Source organism: Haliotis asinina, chromosome 9 (genome assembly GCF_037392515.1).
Source record: "Haliotis asinina isolate JCU_RB_2024 chromosome 9, JCU_Hal_asi_v2, whole genome shotgun sequence".
Classification (NCBI taxonomy): domain Eukaryota; kingdom Metazoa; phylum Mollusca; class Gastropoda; order Lepetellida; family Haliotidae; genus Haliotis; species Haliotis asinina.
Window position 1 is genome coordinate 29,212,336 of NC_090288.1, and position 17,551 is coordinate 29,229,886.

General features: G+C 38.1%; 2 protein-coding genes across 2 annotated transcripts in view; one reads left to right on the top strand and one right to left on the bottom strand.

Annotated features, from left to right (window-relative positions):
• LOC137296324 (uncharacterized) overlaps positions 1 to 11,338 on the bottom strand; it is a 35,113-nt gene extending 23,775 nt beyond the window's left edge. Inside the window, exons 1-5 of the mRNA XM_067828095.1 lie at positions 10,841 to 11,338; positions 3,193 to 3,285; positions 2,469 to 2,637; positions 1,125 to 1,247; positions 802 to 944 (exon numbers count right to left, since the gene is read on the bottom strand). Of these exons, the coding sequence (XP_067684196.1) occupies positions 802 to 944; positions 1,125 to 1,247; positions 2,469 to 2,637; positions 3,193 to 3,285; positions 10,841 to 11,338 (1,026 nt within the window). The remainder of the gene's footprint in view (positions 1 to 801; positions 945 to 1,124; positions 1,248 to 2,468; positions 2,638 to 3,192; positions 3,286 to 10,840) is intronic.
• A 308-nt stretch (positions 11,339 to 11,646) lies between these two features.
• LOC137296325 (protein rolling stone-like) lies at positions 11,647 to 16,857 on the top strand. The gene is made up of 3 exons (XM_067828096.1): positions 11,647 to 11,714; positions 13,550 to 13,662; positions 15,543 to 16,857. Exons 2-3 carry the CDS (start codon positions 13,561 to 13,563, stop codon positions 16,338 to 16,340), a joined length of 900 nt encoding a protein of 299 aa, XP_067684197.1. The 5' UTR covers positions 11,647 to 11,714; positions 13,550 to 13,560; the 3' UTR covers positions 16,341 to 16,857.
• The last annotated feature ends 694 nt before the right edge of the window (positions 16,858 to 17,551 follow it).

A 17,551-nucleotide genomic window follows, 5' to 3' on the forward strand; every position in this document is an offset into this window, starting at 1 on the left:
CCACTCAAAAAAATTTCAACAATATCTCAAAGATTAGTGCAGTGAGGAAGTGTCTTCATATTTCCTGAAATAACTGAAATATTGCTGACGAAAAGTTTCTTTGATCAATGATGTAAGAGCAAATATGGATGTCAGTTAATTTCTTGCATGAGCCAAGGGACAATACTCTTGTTTGTAAACCAGTGAAACCAAGTGCTCAGAGACAGATATGCCTGCATGTCCTTTGTTTGTTTGTATGTTTGCTCTTAAACGCCACAATCTGCAATAATCCAGGTGATTTCAGAAGTGTGTAAATAATCAAGTCTGGACCTGACAATCCAGTGATCAACACTGGATACACAACAGGGACATGTGTCATCCATGTCAGCGAGCTTGACAATCTGATCATGTAGAGGCCTCTTATGACAAGCATGGGTTGTCGGAGACCAGTTCTAACACTGATCTTCATAGGTGTCTTATCTGCTGAGGTGTGGAACTGTGTATGAGGCAATTGTGAAATGTGAAATTGAAAAAATACATTATAACAAAGCTCCTCAAAATAATTCAAAGAACAACCTAACTTATCAAATAAATGCCATCATGGCATGACAGGTTAACAATAGTACTATGAAATAAATGCTTGTTCTCCATCTTCTTCGGGGTAGTTTATATCAATAATACACTGTAATTTTCACAGCTTTTGTGTTTTACCTTTGTCTTATGAAACAAAATGCACCAAGACATTGTCTGTTTGCAAGTAATTCAACAAATCATTCAAATTCATTCAGATCAACTGACCTTAACTGTCCAAACCTACATTACCTTAATTGCTTTCTCTACAATCTCCTTGGCTTGGCGTAACCTCTCCCCATCCGCCATCCCTGTCAGCCTCCGAGTGAGTTTGGGCCGTCCCAGTGATGGCATGGTCTTGCTGCGTGATAGACTGCTGGAGACATCAGAGTCATCTGGAGACAACAACATAACTCGGACTACTAAATGACACATTTGAGTCTTCTTCGTAAGACTATCTAACAAACTAGCTAGAGACACCTTTGAAGAAGACGCTCAAGCACTGCCCCATATTCAGTAAAGTCAGACCTGTGAAATAAGCGGAAAGAAGAAGCGTAATAAAGTGAAGGAACTACCTCCTTTTACTTCATTGTCCCCTGAGTCGATGAGAAGCCGCTGTTTTCCGAAGGTAGGGTGTGAGTGGTAACGAGCCTGATGACGCTTCATAACCATATCCTGAGCGCTATTGGTGTAGGGCCCTGTAAGTTAGTACACCCGTGAGATAACAGTAAGTGTGGGAGTTAAATGCCTCTTGGAACAATATTTCAGCTTCATCACCATTTCCTGAACGGTTCTGATGTAGGAGCCTATAAGTCAGTACACCCGTGAGATAACAGTAAGTGCAGCAGTTAAAGGCCTCTTGGAACAATATTTCAGCTTCATCACCATATCCTGAACGCTGCTGGTTTAGGGGTCTATAAGTCAGTACACATGTGTGATAACTGTGAGTGTGGGAGTTTATCTACTCTTGGAACAATATTTCAGTTATGCCATGAGTTACCGAGCAAAACCAAAATGGGGTTTGTTCTGAATTTGAACCGAGTTTTCCTCTTGACAAGGAAATGTATAAATCATGCTCTTCTGTTTTCTGTTTAATACCATGGTCTGTTATATTCTTGCAATATCACTGGCAGCCTGTAAACAACTGACCAGACAAACCAGTTTGATATTATCAGACAATGCACCAGTAACTTTTCGTGTGATGATACACAATAATTATGCATATTTCTCTTTTGATAAACAACAATACACTTGCTTATATAAATTCCTTACTCTTTCAACAAATTCAATGATAGAAATAATCCTCTTCCTCTACATATGCATTTGTTGCTGAGATATTGACAAAAGTGCTAAAATTACTCAAAGTTCAACAACAGCTGGAACAAACATGATTCTACAGCCTGCATTTACTCCTGAACTTACTCCGAAATATTTCAGTCTAGAAATTTCCAAGTGACCTGACCTACATACACATTTAGTGATACTCACAGTATCTTGGTCTCTCATTTCTCTCAGGTATGTCTGACACTACCAGGGTATGATGACGTGCTATCACCCAGTGACCCACCCCGACCTAAAATTCAGGATGTTATACCGCCAACAGCAGCAATGAGTGAGTTTAGTTTTATGCTGCATTCAGCAATATTCCAACTATGTGGCGATGGTCTGTAAATGATTGAGTCTGGAACAGACAATCAAGTGATCACCATCATGAGCATCGATCTGTGGGAACTGATGACATATGTCAACCTAGTCAGCAAACCGGACCACCCGATCCTGTTAGTCGCCTTTTATGGCAAGCATGGGTTACTGAAGGCTGATTCTAACCCGGACCTTCATGGGTCCAAAAGCATCAACTTCATTTGGCCATTACCATGACAACTGATGCATTGATATGTATATTTAATCGCATGTCTTACCATCTAGCAGCCTCTGCAGCCCTGTCGTGCTGACATGCGTCTTGGGGAATGACTGAGCAGGACACATGGTGTCTGTCTGTGCGTCCCCAACTTCGGAGTCAGAGTGTGTGCTGTCTAGCTGGCTGTCAGGCTCCTCTGGGGATACAGCATTGTTGTTGGCATCCCCACTCTGCAACAACACCAGTGAAGGGGTGACTATTCAGACCAGAGTCAGTATGTGTTAACGTGAACGGAGGATGAACACTGACACTGAGAGGAGGCGGGGTAGCCTTGTGGTTAAAGCATTTACTCATCATGCCAAAGAACTGGGTTCACTTCCCCACATGGGCAAAATGTGTGAGGCCCATTTCTGGTGTAATATTGCAGGAATATTTCAAAAGGCAAAAACAGACTCACTGACATGGATCAAGGTTCCATCCATCATCAAATGAGGGAATGGATTTCTTCTAAAGGATATTCAACCAAAAAAAAACAAGTGTCTAATATTGTACTTTTTTAAAATTAGAAATTTAACTACAAATGTATGTTTATGTACATATTGTATCTCATGCTTATGGTTTGTAGGTACATATATATTGTAACTCTACGTTGAAGATTGTGACATCATTCTGACAATTGACAGGTTGGTTTAGTGCACCGGTCCTGGGTATATTTAGACATAACAGAAGAGACATATGAAAATGTTGCTGGATAATATTATAAGGATGTACACTCTACAACTTACTTCTTTCAACACTTTCTCCTTAAGTTTGCGACTGCGGTTTAAGGAAGACAGGTGATCATTCTCTATACGATGATGTAGTGTTGCCTGCTCGATCTGAAATATACAATACATACACTGACTTATCCACTACCATGACTACTGATCAGAATATTTACCGTCATGAACAAAATGGAGAAAAAAATCTGCTAAACATTTTTTAAGTATGTTATCATATTTTCGTTGCAAGTGTTAATGTGGGTTGATAACATTTGTTATGTGTGCTAACGTACTTGAAAACATATAACACAGTAGGTTTGACTCAATTCTACATTTTCTGCCCAAACAGAAAATAAGACAAATTTTCCAAAAAATTTGGTGAGATTTCCACTCTAACAACAAGTGGAATGTTTTTCTCCTTTTCCCTCATCTATTTATATTACGGCATAATGAACATTCTCTTAACTTTTTTAAATCCAGCCACTAGCTTTAAATTTTAGTTGAAATAGTTATAACACACTAAAATTGGTGGTCCTTCTGAGTTAGTATCTGCGTAGTCTCTTGAAAGCAGAACTGAATGATTGAAATACAGAATGCTATGCACAGTGTTAGGCTAAAAAGATAGATAGAAATGATGTTTTGAAGTAAAGATAAAAAATATCAGTCTATATACATATATTACAGATGCTTTTCTTCCTTTCAGTTAATCAGGATAGACTTGAAAAACATTGTTTGTCTCAGTAACTATCATGACATTATCATTATGTTTATTAAAATCATGCTGTAGGTTCCTACTCTACAGGACAAAGAGTCTGAAGGAGAACCTCGTGGTTAAAGCACTTGCTCATAAGGCTTAGGCTGGGTGGATTCCCTTTGATGGTTCAAAATTTGTAGTCCTATTTCTAGTGTACCCTGCCATGATACATACAGCTGGAAAATTGCCCAAAGCAGCCTAAAATACTTACTCATCCACCCACCAGTGAGCCAATCTTTGACCAACACCACAGCAGTGAACCTATATAGTATTTAGTAACAGTGGAAAATATGTATTATTTAGCCATCAAATCTGAACAATACATGACTAATGTATATTACTGGTATTTAAACTGTGGCAGCAAATCAAAGAGCCTTATCAGCTGTCATGTAAATCACAACAGTTTTTATCAACATTCACTTTGATGTTAAATACAAAGTGTACTCCAGTTTCACAGACTCTGGAGCATAAAAAGTAACTAAACACCATCATATTTTGTGCACATGCAACACGAAGGACATCCTAGGTAATGCAGAAAGTTGAGAACATGGTGTATTGCCATACTGTTTTACAGCTGGATATCACTGATCATACACTGGGTGGACAAAGAGTAAACTGAGCATGACGACTATATTATATTTATACCCATGATATATGAAACTAATATTACTAAAATTTATTGTACATAAACACCAAGCGACCACCAAGCTGAAAAGACAGCTGTTTCCCGGGACACAGACAATACCCCTAGGGCATCACAGAACAGCAGCTTGTTCAGATGAGAACAGAATCGATGATTAGTCTAATGCACAATACTTCACAACTGTATTTAATCACAGTTTTTTGATACACTGATGCACTGAAATTAATTAACCTACTCAAATGTTTGTCATATTTTTATATCCTTCTCACATTCTTGACAAAAGCAATTAATATTTAATAATTGTTCTGAAGAGAATGCCAGTTACATTAGTTCATGATTTTGATATGTGAAAAACAATAGCCAAAACACACCTTTTCAAGAAACATGAACATCGCATAAAAACGCAACCGTCATGTCTCGTGCATTTTGAGTTTTTTGCATGTGCAGGGTCGTGTATATGCGCTTTGGACGGCAAGATGTAGGGTCGAAAAGTAGAATGTGGGTCTGCACTGTTGTGAATTAAGACAAATAGTTGCCATATTCGGGCATTGTTTATAGTTCGAAACATTTGTGTAAATTCAGATAACTTATCTAGTCAACTTAGTTTGGTGGACAGTCATAAAAGGTGTCAATATTTAGTTTGGTGGACGGAGTGGAAAAAGGTGTCATATTTTAGTTTGGTGGTCGGAGTGGCAATATCATTGTTTGGTTACCATTTAGTTGAGCACATTTCTTTTTTTCATATTTAGCACTTACAAAATTTGTTTAACAATTCCACTGTGCAACAATAATCTTTGCAATTGTTTGCATTTTCCTATGACCTATTGGTCTATTTGGACTACAATGAATACACATGAATACAGTATGAAGTGAATATGATACATATCAGGCATTATTGGGTAAAAAATATGAATATCTGTTCATGAATATTTTCTGTTTAATATCAAGGAATTACAATTACAAATATCATCACTGCCATGTAACTGCATAGGTTGAAACATTATTAAGAAGTATTTCTTGCTAAGCTGATAAGTAAAGAAATGTTACACTGTCTTAAAACGTTACAACAATAATAACAATGATAAAGCTATTTGTAAAGTGCCTGTTTCCTGGCACTGATAAATTATTACCATGGATAAAACAAGCTGCCTGTGATGCTCTAGAAGGTTAACAGTCATATGACTTATCCCACCAGGTACCCATTCACTGATGGGTGAACAGAGACAATTCATGAAAAAATTCACTTGCCTAAGGTAAGACTACATGTGTCAAATGTGCTTCATTATGCAGTGCTGAAAGGGATTTTTGCAAAACGACCACAGATACACAGTAATTCCATTTTGCATATTTCAGCTTTGAAAAAACCAAGACAAGTAAAATTACTTCTAAAAGTTCTAATGAGACCCTTAGATTCACTGCATGCGTGAAAAGAATCAAAACAGTCTGACATCTGCTACTTTATACGACACTTGTTTATTGACAGTCATGTGTTGTGACCCACATCTGATTCCCTCTGACTGACTCCTTCTGAAACACCTAAGAACCACCATTTATGTACATACAAAGAGTCACTGTTATTGTACAATAATACACTTTTGATAGCACAGCAATGATTACTAAGCTAATATCTGAACAATCTGGATCAACGCTCATTGAGTCCTACTAGTTCTCCACCATGATTGTGGAATGAAAATTTCAGCTCTATCTAAGGTATCTGACACTGAAACCAGCACGAAAATGAAAATATGTGCAGGAGAGAAATGCACTGAATATGAGTTCATAAATGATGTTAGCCTACCTTTACCCCCCATAAAATCAACAAATATTTTTCCACACACACTCTCTCTCGACTACTTATAATGAACTGGTCTAACCAGGATTGACTGTTACTAGAAACATATCCTGTTGAAATATATGCAAGCAAATATCCATATTTAGTTCTGTATTCATCGAAATATGAATTGAAACCAGTGGGGCGTGCTTTGACAAAGACTCAACCACCCCTCAATGTCTTTCCTTTGGAAAGTACTATGAAATGCTTGGAGACAATGATGAGGGGTATTTGTAGCTCTCAGTCTAAGTAGAGTATATCGGTGAGGAGACAGAGTTATCACTGACAAATGGGACATTCCTGGTTCACTATGCAGGCGGCAGTCACTCGCACGAGACTGTTGAAAGTTGTGACTGTCATTAAATAGGGATGAAATCAGTTCTGGAGATCATGGTGGTAAAGACTTTATCATAAGCCTTATTGACAAAAGACTGAGTATGATAAGGAGGCTTGGACATTATACAGTGATATTCATAGACACAAATAATACTGAGGCATAACCATGATTTTCATCAAGTTTGATAAAGTGTAACCTGAGGTGTCTGGGTGCTTATGTTTATATCATTATTAAGCTTTTAATTCCAAAACAGTCCGAGTATAGGAGAGATTCCTCTACATAGTACATCAGTATTATATTTGAATCCGGACATTTTGAACGATATTCAATGTCCTAGAAAACTAATTACCCTGGATAAGTGACTATTTTGGATAATTATCTGATAAAATGTGTATCTGCAAATGATTCAGTTTTCTGGACAAACTTGCAAGATATGAACATCAATAGTTTTTTCATCCATATTGAACACTTACCAACATTTGGCTTTTCTTACAGGAGGTCAAAGTCAATTATCTGTCCCTCCCTCCCTCCCTCCCTACGTTAAACAAGCGTTTCACGGAATAGTGATTAACATTGCATAGGCTTGGGGAATGTTATCATCTTAGGTCATGATACTTTTTACAAATAAACAGGACAGGAACTTGTCCTCCATCATAATGTTGAGATCACACTGCAAACAGAGAGACTTATATACATTCATTTTTGTTTCTACATATGTTACCTATATTAAAATCATGAAGAGAAATATTCTTAATTTACATAAAGCTCTCAGCAAGGACCTATACAGGAGACACATTAAATATTTTTCGGGCTGCAAAAAGCAACTTAAACAGTGTGATGGTGAATTATATACATCCTTATATAGCACATATTATAAAATTATTAGGATGACTTGTGTTGATTCATGACAATCATATTGTTCCCTGTTAAAACTGAAAGACCCACTAAATGCAAACAATGCCATATCAATATAAATATCAATAAATGTATTCAGGGCTTCAAAAATCCCATTGTATGATGCCCAGGACAAGTCAGTGTTCATTCTGGGCAATCAAATAATGGTTTCGTACTTGTCCATGGGCTACTAGATACTTTCTGCTTAAGGTTTCAAAATGTAAATAAACTTTGATTTTGTTTCATATCTGCTCAAATGAAACATTAGTAAGGACAAGTTACTTTCTTAGAGTCCCTGCGGCAAGTGGCTTTTAAATTTTTTTTTTAAGCCCCAGTATTTTTATTTCACCTACCTTGTGTAATCAGGGATTAACATGTTCACACCATAATCATGAAGTGAGGGCTTTTACAAAAAGATAACCAATAACCTTGATGAGTTTAACTAACCATATCAAGTTACAAAGATGCTCTTTGGTCCAAACCAAAAGATTTTGTCTCAGCGAAGTAATCGGTGGCCTTGTTTGTAATCAACATAGGGCATCTATATGCCTGCCAAGAATGTATTATTCTGGGGTTTAGTCGCTGTGTAAAAGGTGTATCTGACAATCGGTCTGGAATCCAATATGACAGTGTTGTCTGGTTGCAGGATACAAGCACAGTAACCTTCAATCTTCTGTCGGTCAACCATATTCCAGACCTATGGAAGCTGCTTAATGCTGGCTGTCAAGCAATGTTTCACACTTGCACACAACAAGGGGATTAGGGCCTGTAAATTGAACAGTGATTAGCAATGCCGTAAGCCTTATACCCAGGCATTCAATGAAAGCCTCTTGTATAGAGCACTCCTGCCTGTATAAGAAAGCAGTTGTAAAGCCAGATTCAACAGAACTTTTTGTATTGGTGACAATGTTATCACTGAAGATGTTATTTCATTATTATGATTATTGGTCTATGCTTTTATCATGTTTATAATTTTTCATGCATATTTAGAACAACTTAAAGGTCACATGCAACGTAAAATACAACTTTGCAGATTCTGGTACCTTTCGGTGTACACTTACCGAAACAAATCATAAAAAATGCCAATTCAACCTGTAAAGTTGAAAAAAAACGCGATGAAAAAAAGCCCGCGAAATCAGAGTTCAAACGTTTCACTAAATTCCCCCCAGCGCTGGGGGGAAAACTGGTTTCAACAGCTGTGCTGCGCTGCGTCCATAACGCATGCGCAGTGAATAGGTTCGCGGAGCTTGAAACAGTATGCCTGCCCGGAGCATGATGTCGTGAGCAATAGTCTAATCTCGGTTGTGTACACAAACAAGTACATAATCTACTCGTTACGTAAAACAACTTGTTGACTGTGGCAAGCAGTCTCTGTCACAGAGAAAACTCATTGTCTCGTTTATTCACACCTATATGTCTGTCTGCCTGTCTGCTAAAGACAACATGCAATACACAGCTTCAATCATTGACAACGTGCAATTTGAACTTAACACCTATCAGACTATACGACATAAAGAAAATAAGTTGATTTATGACTCGTGCACCCGAGTCCCGTGTCTGCCACATTATGTAATTAGGCACGTGTGATACACATGACATGTTTTTATGTCTGTGGGTTGCAAACAAACTACATTCATTTTATTCGGATGACTGGATGTGACGGAAACTTGTGCAAACTCCAGATTCCAGTCCTGTTTTGTACTTGGACGAATGACAGATGGCTGGAGCCGCGCAGTAGTTTACCATCTCTACTGACATGATTTTTATTGGATCGAGCGCAAATTCAGAGAACATGTATTTTCAAAACCTAACATCTCTATATACATTCGTCATGGATATCGACTTCTTTTGGTGTATATGATTTTGCTTGACAACAGAATATGAATCCATACTGAAACGACGCATCAAGTACACAAAAAGAAGTTGTTATCCACAAAGAATCTTACTTTCTTGTGACTGGCTATACTTCTAAAATGCCCATCAAACAGATCATCTTTCTGTACACACAATGAACCCTCAGCATGTCAGCAAATGGAACAGCCAATCGGAAGCCGTCGTTACACTTGAGTGCATATCCACCCGCTATGACTGGGTTCGGTCTCCCGAGGGCTTCGTTTCGGGGGAAGTAATGCCCAAGTACAAAATATTGCACTTTTGAATCGCGATTGTACGCTTATAATTTTGTTTATTTGTTTTTTTAAAAGCAGCAATGTATATTATATGTCATGAATAAGTGATAAATGTGTTTTAATTATGTTTGATTTTTTGGTTGCATGTGACCTTTAACTGTTGCTGCCAAGACAGATGTAAAACAATTTTTCAATCACAGTATCCTAACGGATTGGTGAAGATGATGATAAAGGCAATAATCACTTAGTGGATCCTTAGGTAATTATATTGTTGCACCAGATAAAGGCAAGGTGCACCTACTGCTCAATTTACAATGTACATGTATAACTATAATTGCTTAAGTTTTCATTTTAGTGATGTAGGACATCATTATTCTGTGTCTGATGAGACAGTTGTAACTTGTATCTTACATTATACAATTTCATAACAATTTCATAGCAATCACTGAATCAAGTGATGAATCATCTTGATGAAGTCTGTGTTTTTTAATCAGCAAAATATCAACATGTACTGGATGCAAGTTGGTATAAATATGAAGTTACATACATGATATAATTTGAATTTTTAGGTGGCACTATTGCAAGATCTTAATTCTTAAAAAGGCAAGAATAAATCAAGCCCTGATGTGTGGGTGGTGATAAAGAAGACCATTCAGTGATGATGATTAGTACCATGATTTATGGTGTGAATGGAATCAAACTGTCATCCATCTTGTTAATGTTACCAACCACAGACGGACTGTTTTGATTTTGACAGATTCAAACATTAAATGTTGTATTTATTACAATATTTATGGCAGTGGTAAAATTCTGAAAATGAAGCATAAAATCCTTTATAATTCCATGAAACAACAATTAAAGTTGAATAGTTGTGCATTTAGGAAATATTGAAATCTGTGATGGACCATGAAAACCAAAAGGCAATTTATCACAATTATGTTTTTAAACCAGTTTGACAATATTTCAGAATGTTCTACTGAATATTTTCTTTTCACTGTTAGAAAAAGTATGTTGTTAGATTGTTAATAAAGTCATGAACCATAAACAAATTACAACATGATCTAACATAAAGACAATAACTTACAAGTCTTTTTTGGCGATCCAAGTGCTGTTGCTGCCTTGACATGAAATCAGAACCGAGACTTTCAGCTATTCTTACGCTAGCTGAACTGACTTTTGGCCGAAAAGTGAAGATATTTTCATCCAAGTCCACCCTTCTGGGCGGAAGTACTGCATTTTTGCTCATGGCTGTTCGAGAAATGATTCCGTCAGTCTCCAGGCTTACAGCACAATCGTTTACTTTTGATTTGTCCAAGCCTTTAACCCATCCTTCTTTGACAGTTGGACAGCTGTAATTTGGTGATATTGGAGGAATGGGCTCAAGTGGTTCATGCAACTTGACTTTGCTTCTTGTTTCTAGCATAAAATGCGGTATGCCTTTAGTATCCAAGTTCTCTAGCCTTCGCAGTGCGAGTTTCTTGCTGGCCTCACTGATCTTTGGAACAAATGTATGACACGGGTCAATTTGCTGTTTCCCTTTCCCCATTTCATTGTGCCAGTTGTAATCAAGTTCAAAGATCATTCATAGTATCTTTTGTGCCGCTGTCTTATTCATCAAGCATATCACCAAAGTCCCATTCATTTTGTCACTTCGCGTGCCCCGTCGCTAAGGAGCCGCCATATTGTTTCTTGAAGTCTCGCGTTTATCGACGCCGCGAGATGTTTGTAAGACTGACATATTTTGCAAATGGCATTGCAATTCACGACTGCGTAGACACCCAAATGCAATATTAACGATGAAATTTTATCTGTTGAACGTATCATAGAAGAAAATAGTTTTTGAACCTTGACCTCCTGACCCATACCCCTTCAGTGTAAACTTCAAAGGGTGTTGTTTATCGGCTGGTCATGTGCTGTTTTGTTTAGCGATAAGAAGTCTAGAGAATAACGAAAACAGGGTAAGATACTTTAGCTTAACAATAATGTTCCCCAGTTCTGTGAGCGCGTTATCATGTCATGGTTGTACTTTTATGTTATAGATTAATTGCAAAATTTCGCTGTGTCAGTGTTGGATTTTGATGACTGAGTGAGGTACCCAACTATCTGTAGCCTACCCAGTAGGTGGTGAAAGCTAACATCAGAATATTAGGTCTGTCGTGTACAGGTCAACATGTATTGTATCGCCGAATAGTGTTTTAAAAGGCCCGTTTGCAGGACTAATTTCATTGGAAGGGATCTTTGAAGCCTCTCTTTTAGAGAGATTACCGCTTCAGTAATTTGCTCCTTATGCTCTTGGCAGTTTCCTATTTGCTTATCAGCTATCATAGCTGGAAATTAGCAGTTGCTAAATTCTTAGATTGGAATTTGGATTGTGATTAGAAAAACAGGGCTGGAGTCGAAACAGGGCTGTAGTTAAATATTTTAACTGTTTTTTCATCATTTTAATTAATATGACTACATTTAGTAGACATCAGTACCATTCATTTATCACCTACCAGTCAGTAACAGCTGTTTTATTGATGAACTATACAATTAATCTATTGTTATCCTATCTAGCACAAGTCATGTGAACTCTCTCTTTAATCTGTCATCCTGTTGCAACATTCTCTTGAGAGTGGGTGAAATAAGGTAGCCATGTATTATGCAACTTACGTTGGTTGTTACTAACTTGTCATGCTCATGATATTGTAGATAAACTATCTGTACTATATCACTCCCACTCTCCCACAAGTAATTCTATCAACAGTAGGCAAGGCTACATCATCTTGTCTTCCTCCTCCTCGCTGGCTTTATCAGTGTTGAAACACCGTAACTACTATTTATATTAGATACTATGCACACACCCATCTTTGATAGGGGAAGGTATATAAATCTGCTACTGATCACTCTTGGTCATTCAGTGGTATTATCAGTGCTGAGACTTGTAGGCATCAGTAAACTCCAGCAGTCTGAATAGTTTCCTTGTATCAGGTAAACAGTGGTGAGGAGAGCAGTGTAGCCATTTTTCATGCCCTCCCTTGCTCTTCCTGTTGTGTATCAGTCCTCATATCAACCCTTTATGTAACCTTGTATATTTGTGCTTATATAAAACATTTATGTAAGCTTGTATATTGGTGCATATATAAAAATAATAAAACCTTACATAGAGGTTCCTATATCCACCATTGTAGTGAGAGGTTACTAATAGGATCGATTGTTTAAGCTTGCTGACTTGGTTTACAAATGTCATTGTATCCCAGTTGTGTAGATTGATGCTCACATGCTGTTGATCACTGGATTGTCTTGTCCTACTTGATTTTTTAGTGCTGCCATATAGCTGGAATATGTCAAGAGTGTGGTTTTAAACAACAGCATATGAACCTTCACCCGTATCAGCCTTTCACTGTGACCTGGCAACAGTGAATTGTGATGGCCTTTTTTTTGGTTAACTGCTGTGAACCATTATTTTCACAATGTTACAAATTGTAATTTAATTCATTGTGCAGAAAATGAGGAAGCTTTGATCCAAAGAGCATGACATACAGTGTAGATAAACTGACCCATTGTCCAAACAACATCTGGTACATTTGGCAGGTAGCACTCTATTACTACCTGAGTACTGGTACACCTGCAACAAACACCCTTTAATAGGAGTTTAAATGAGAGGTACTTTACTTTATCCAGGTAAGCATGGTTAAGTGATAGAACGTTATTGCTTTGATTTTCAGAATCAGATAAAATGTTATCCAACAGGATGTATTTATTGATATTATATTTGGATTTGGTGATAAACATGTCTGGCCTGACATTTCAGTGTCCTGCAGGATGAGTTGCCCACGGAGATGCTGTCTGTCCTTACGGGAGGAATTCCGTTTGAAGAACTTTGGATTTGGCGATGTTTACAAAGGACGTTTTTTCATGTGGCATGTAAGAACTTTTGAAATTGCTTTTGCCATGTATGCAGCTTTCTTGTTTATTGTAATTTGTACGTCACAATGTTTCTGGGCTTCACCTTGCCCCCTCGTGAAGTTTGTCAGATGAAATGATACAAACAAGATACATCCATGAGTATATATACAAATTTGTACAAGAAGCCAGTATTGTACAATGTATGTACAATGAATGAATACGAAGAATGTGAGGACAAGATGTACAGACAGTGGGTATATTGTTTACATGAGGGAAGAGTACACACAAGGGAAGAGTTTATACAAATGATTAGCTGATGCAGGTAGAAGCCAGTAATGATCTAAATTCCCAGGCACTGGGTATGTACAGTCCATGGTCCTGTTCAGCTGTGGTTGTGATTGTGTTATCATTAAACACTTTAATAGAGTGCACTTGTGCCAATCATGGACATTAGAGGTTAATATTTTCCCTACTTCTCTTTCTCAGCCCTCCCTGCAGCGTTAAGGCCCAAAATGAAGCAAGTCTAGATTCTGTCTAGTTCAAGGAATTTCCCATCTTACTGGGTCTCCTTTATTTGTTGCTATCAGAATTATATTTATTCAGAGACTAAGCAGGGTTCAGTGACTGTGAGACAGACTAGTGACTACCTGGGATGTCTCTGCTCACCCAATAGTAAATGGCTTGAGATGGCAAAGTGAATTCTGAACCTTTCGGACAGACGTCACCTATACATCCATATTGACGGATGCTGTTTACCCAGTGTATCAAGCCCCTCCGTGGTATTACTGAGACACACAAACTGCCACACAATATGTCTGCTAATGATGTACAGGTTCTGAATTCATTCAAACCAAGCCCCTCTGTTGCCCTTGAATCAGCCAAACAAACCTCTAGTAGTTGTCAAGATATCTAGTCATGGATGAATCAGAACAAACTTCACCTCAGTGATGAGGAGACTGAGTCTGTGCTTATAGGCCCTACTAATAGACTATCAAATGTCCGCTTGATTCCATCAAAGTTGGAGATGCGTCAGTTCCTATATCCATCAGTGTGAATTAAGGACCTTAGCATAGTTATAGACTCAAACCTTGACTTGAACAAAAAGTGATCCAGTTGTCTCGGATCATGCCTGACAAAGGATGCTACGAAAACACTGACCCTTTAACTAATAATTTCAAGGATGGATTATTGCAACAGCCTCCTAGCCGGTTCTCCACCAATTTCATCAAAAGACTGCAATCAATCCAGAACAAAGCAGCCAGTCTTGTTTCACTCTTCCCCAAATCACTCCGATCCTCAAAGAACTTCACTGGCTTCCTGATCAACCGAGGATCAATTGTAAACTTCTCTGTCTAGCATAATAGTGTCATTCTTATATTGCTCCATCTTATCTCTGTGACCTCCTCCAGCACTACATTCCACCCAGATTGCTTCGCTCAAAATCTCAACAGCTATTCACTGTGCCTTATGTCAAACTGTGCAATTATGAACCACAGGCCTTTTCCCATGTAGCAGCCTATTAGTGGAACAGTGTCCCTCTTGAACTTCATACTTCTCTTACCTACTCTTCTTTCTGGACATCTCTTAAGACTCACTTCTTCTGCCAAGCATTTGCCTGAACATTAATTTTCCTTCTTAGCGGTTTGAGCAAGATATTCATCCTGGAATGGCACTAATATAAGTTGACTATTATTATTGTTATTACTGCCAGATTTGCCAATGCCCCATGGATTTGAGAAAGCCACTGGAATTAACATTGATCAGGGTAATAAAGTTGCCAGATGAACACAACTCAGAGTGGATTAGGCACAATAAAAACATGCTTTATTGTCAGCTAGATGCTGTGTTTAATGCTGTAATGCTTTGATGCTGAAAACTGTCCAATTTCTTTATTCCAGTGGCGTATTCCCCCAATCCTGTTTCTTCTGTACCGCTTCGTGTTGGCGGTATACGTGGACGTATGGCTCATCTACCTCTGCATCAACCAAAGCGGTGTGGGCTTAAATGGTCTGTCGTTTGCAGCCTTCCTCACCAACTGGACATACACTGTTCTAGCGCTGTACATGACTACACACTTCATAGCAGCACTTATCCACTACATCTGCATCCGGTATGAAGACACCAAGTTCGTTAGAAGGCCACCATCTCAAGGTCATCAGAACATGTTCTCGGAAGCCAGCACTGACCCCTGGATGGTGTCCTCATCAGGTTATGAGTCCATCCCAGATGGTGTTGGAGATATAGATTTTCGTCTTTTTGGGTTACCATGGTATCTGAAAATCGTCTGGATTCTGTTTAATGTTGTATCAAGCTGTGCTATCATGGTTACGATTATATTTTTTGCAGTCCTATTTCCACAGATGAGTGGAATGGATGCAGGGTCAGTGGACAACGTTCAGCTTCATATGTTGAACTCTGTTATCGTGGTCATTGAACATGTCGTGTCAGCAATTCCAATCCGATTGCTTCACGTGATCTATCCCATAACATACGGCCTGGTGTATGTTTTCTTCAGTCTGTTTTACTGGATTCCCGATCACAGTCACGTTATGTATCCTAACGTTCTTGACTGGAACAATCCAGGGTTGACAATAGGGATGATCTGCCTCATTGGGTTTGTCATCATACCTGTTTTACACTCTCTTTTTTATCTGATTTATAAAGTGAAGCTTGTCATTTACATGAAGCTAGGTTAAATGGTTCCTTGTGACCATATATTCTATATTTTGTTAACATGTACACCATGTAATACTTTGATTATATATTTTATGATGTCTTAAACAGGGTTTATGTAGCATTTTGTTCGTTGCAGTATATTATGGAGCCTATGCTCGAAACCAAAGACAATCCGTTTCAGCTGTCTGAAATGTCAGAAACTACCACTAGACCACTACAGGTTGTTCAGCTTGACCCGATCAAGTGAATACCAAGGCACTTCATGACCATGTCATAACTGGTAGGGTCTATTATTGTGAAGGGGTGCACCTTTGTCAGGTGATTGCAAACATGTCTGAACAAGTTGCCATTTGACATCTCAGTGTCGAGAATTTGTTTCTTTAAACAAACAGCTACAGATGGTTTAATAGTTCCTGTTTGGTTTTTTAGACAGCAAGCAGCAGCAGTGAATTGAATTCTGAAAGTAACTGACTTTACGTTGTAACATTGTCAAACCAAACTTAATAGCTTATGACTGTAAAATCAATTCAATTAAAACATGAAATGGTTGGTTTTTCAGAAGAATTGTTTTCTGGAACATGTTCTGTAACAAATCCATGTATGCATGTTTCCCTAGAATGCAACAATAACATTATCTGCTCCGCTATTTATTGAAGTTAACTTGGCCGGCCATTTGTGCCATTTAAACATGGGTCATGCATGTGTAGAGTAGCTCAGGTCAAACTGAACAAACTGTTGTCTGTGACAATTTGGAAGGACTACACACTCCACATTATAGTTAATAACATTGACCACTTTGCCTGAAACGAGCTGTAGACTCTGAATTTTGATCACAATGTTTATTCTGGGATGAATAGTGAAATTTCATTGCAGCATAAGCACAATTATACTGTGTTACCATGGTTACAGTTACTGTGTGCCAAGATTTGATATGACTGGGACATCCATTTACATCTACCTATGTTATGTATATTGAAGGACACACTGCCACTAACACATGGCTAATATGATTAGTTGAAATTGTGATAATGGTGACATTTAAGGGTTTATCTGACATTGGAAGTCCATAGGCTTCCAGTACAACAGTGGTATAACAGTAGTATTGTGGTAGTGTGATGATGTTATATTTGGGTCAGTATGCAGATTTCCTTTGCTTGTTTTAGCTTAAAGTGACTGAATGAGTGTGTGAGTGAGCAAATGCGATAAACAGAATTTGTTGTATTACTGCCAG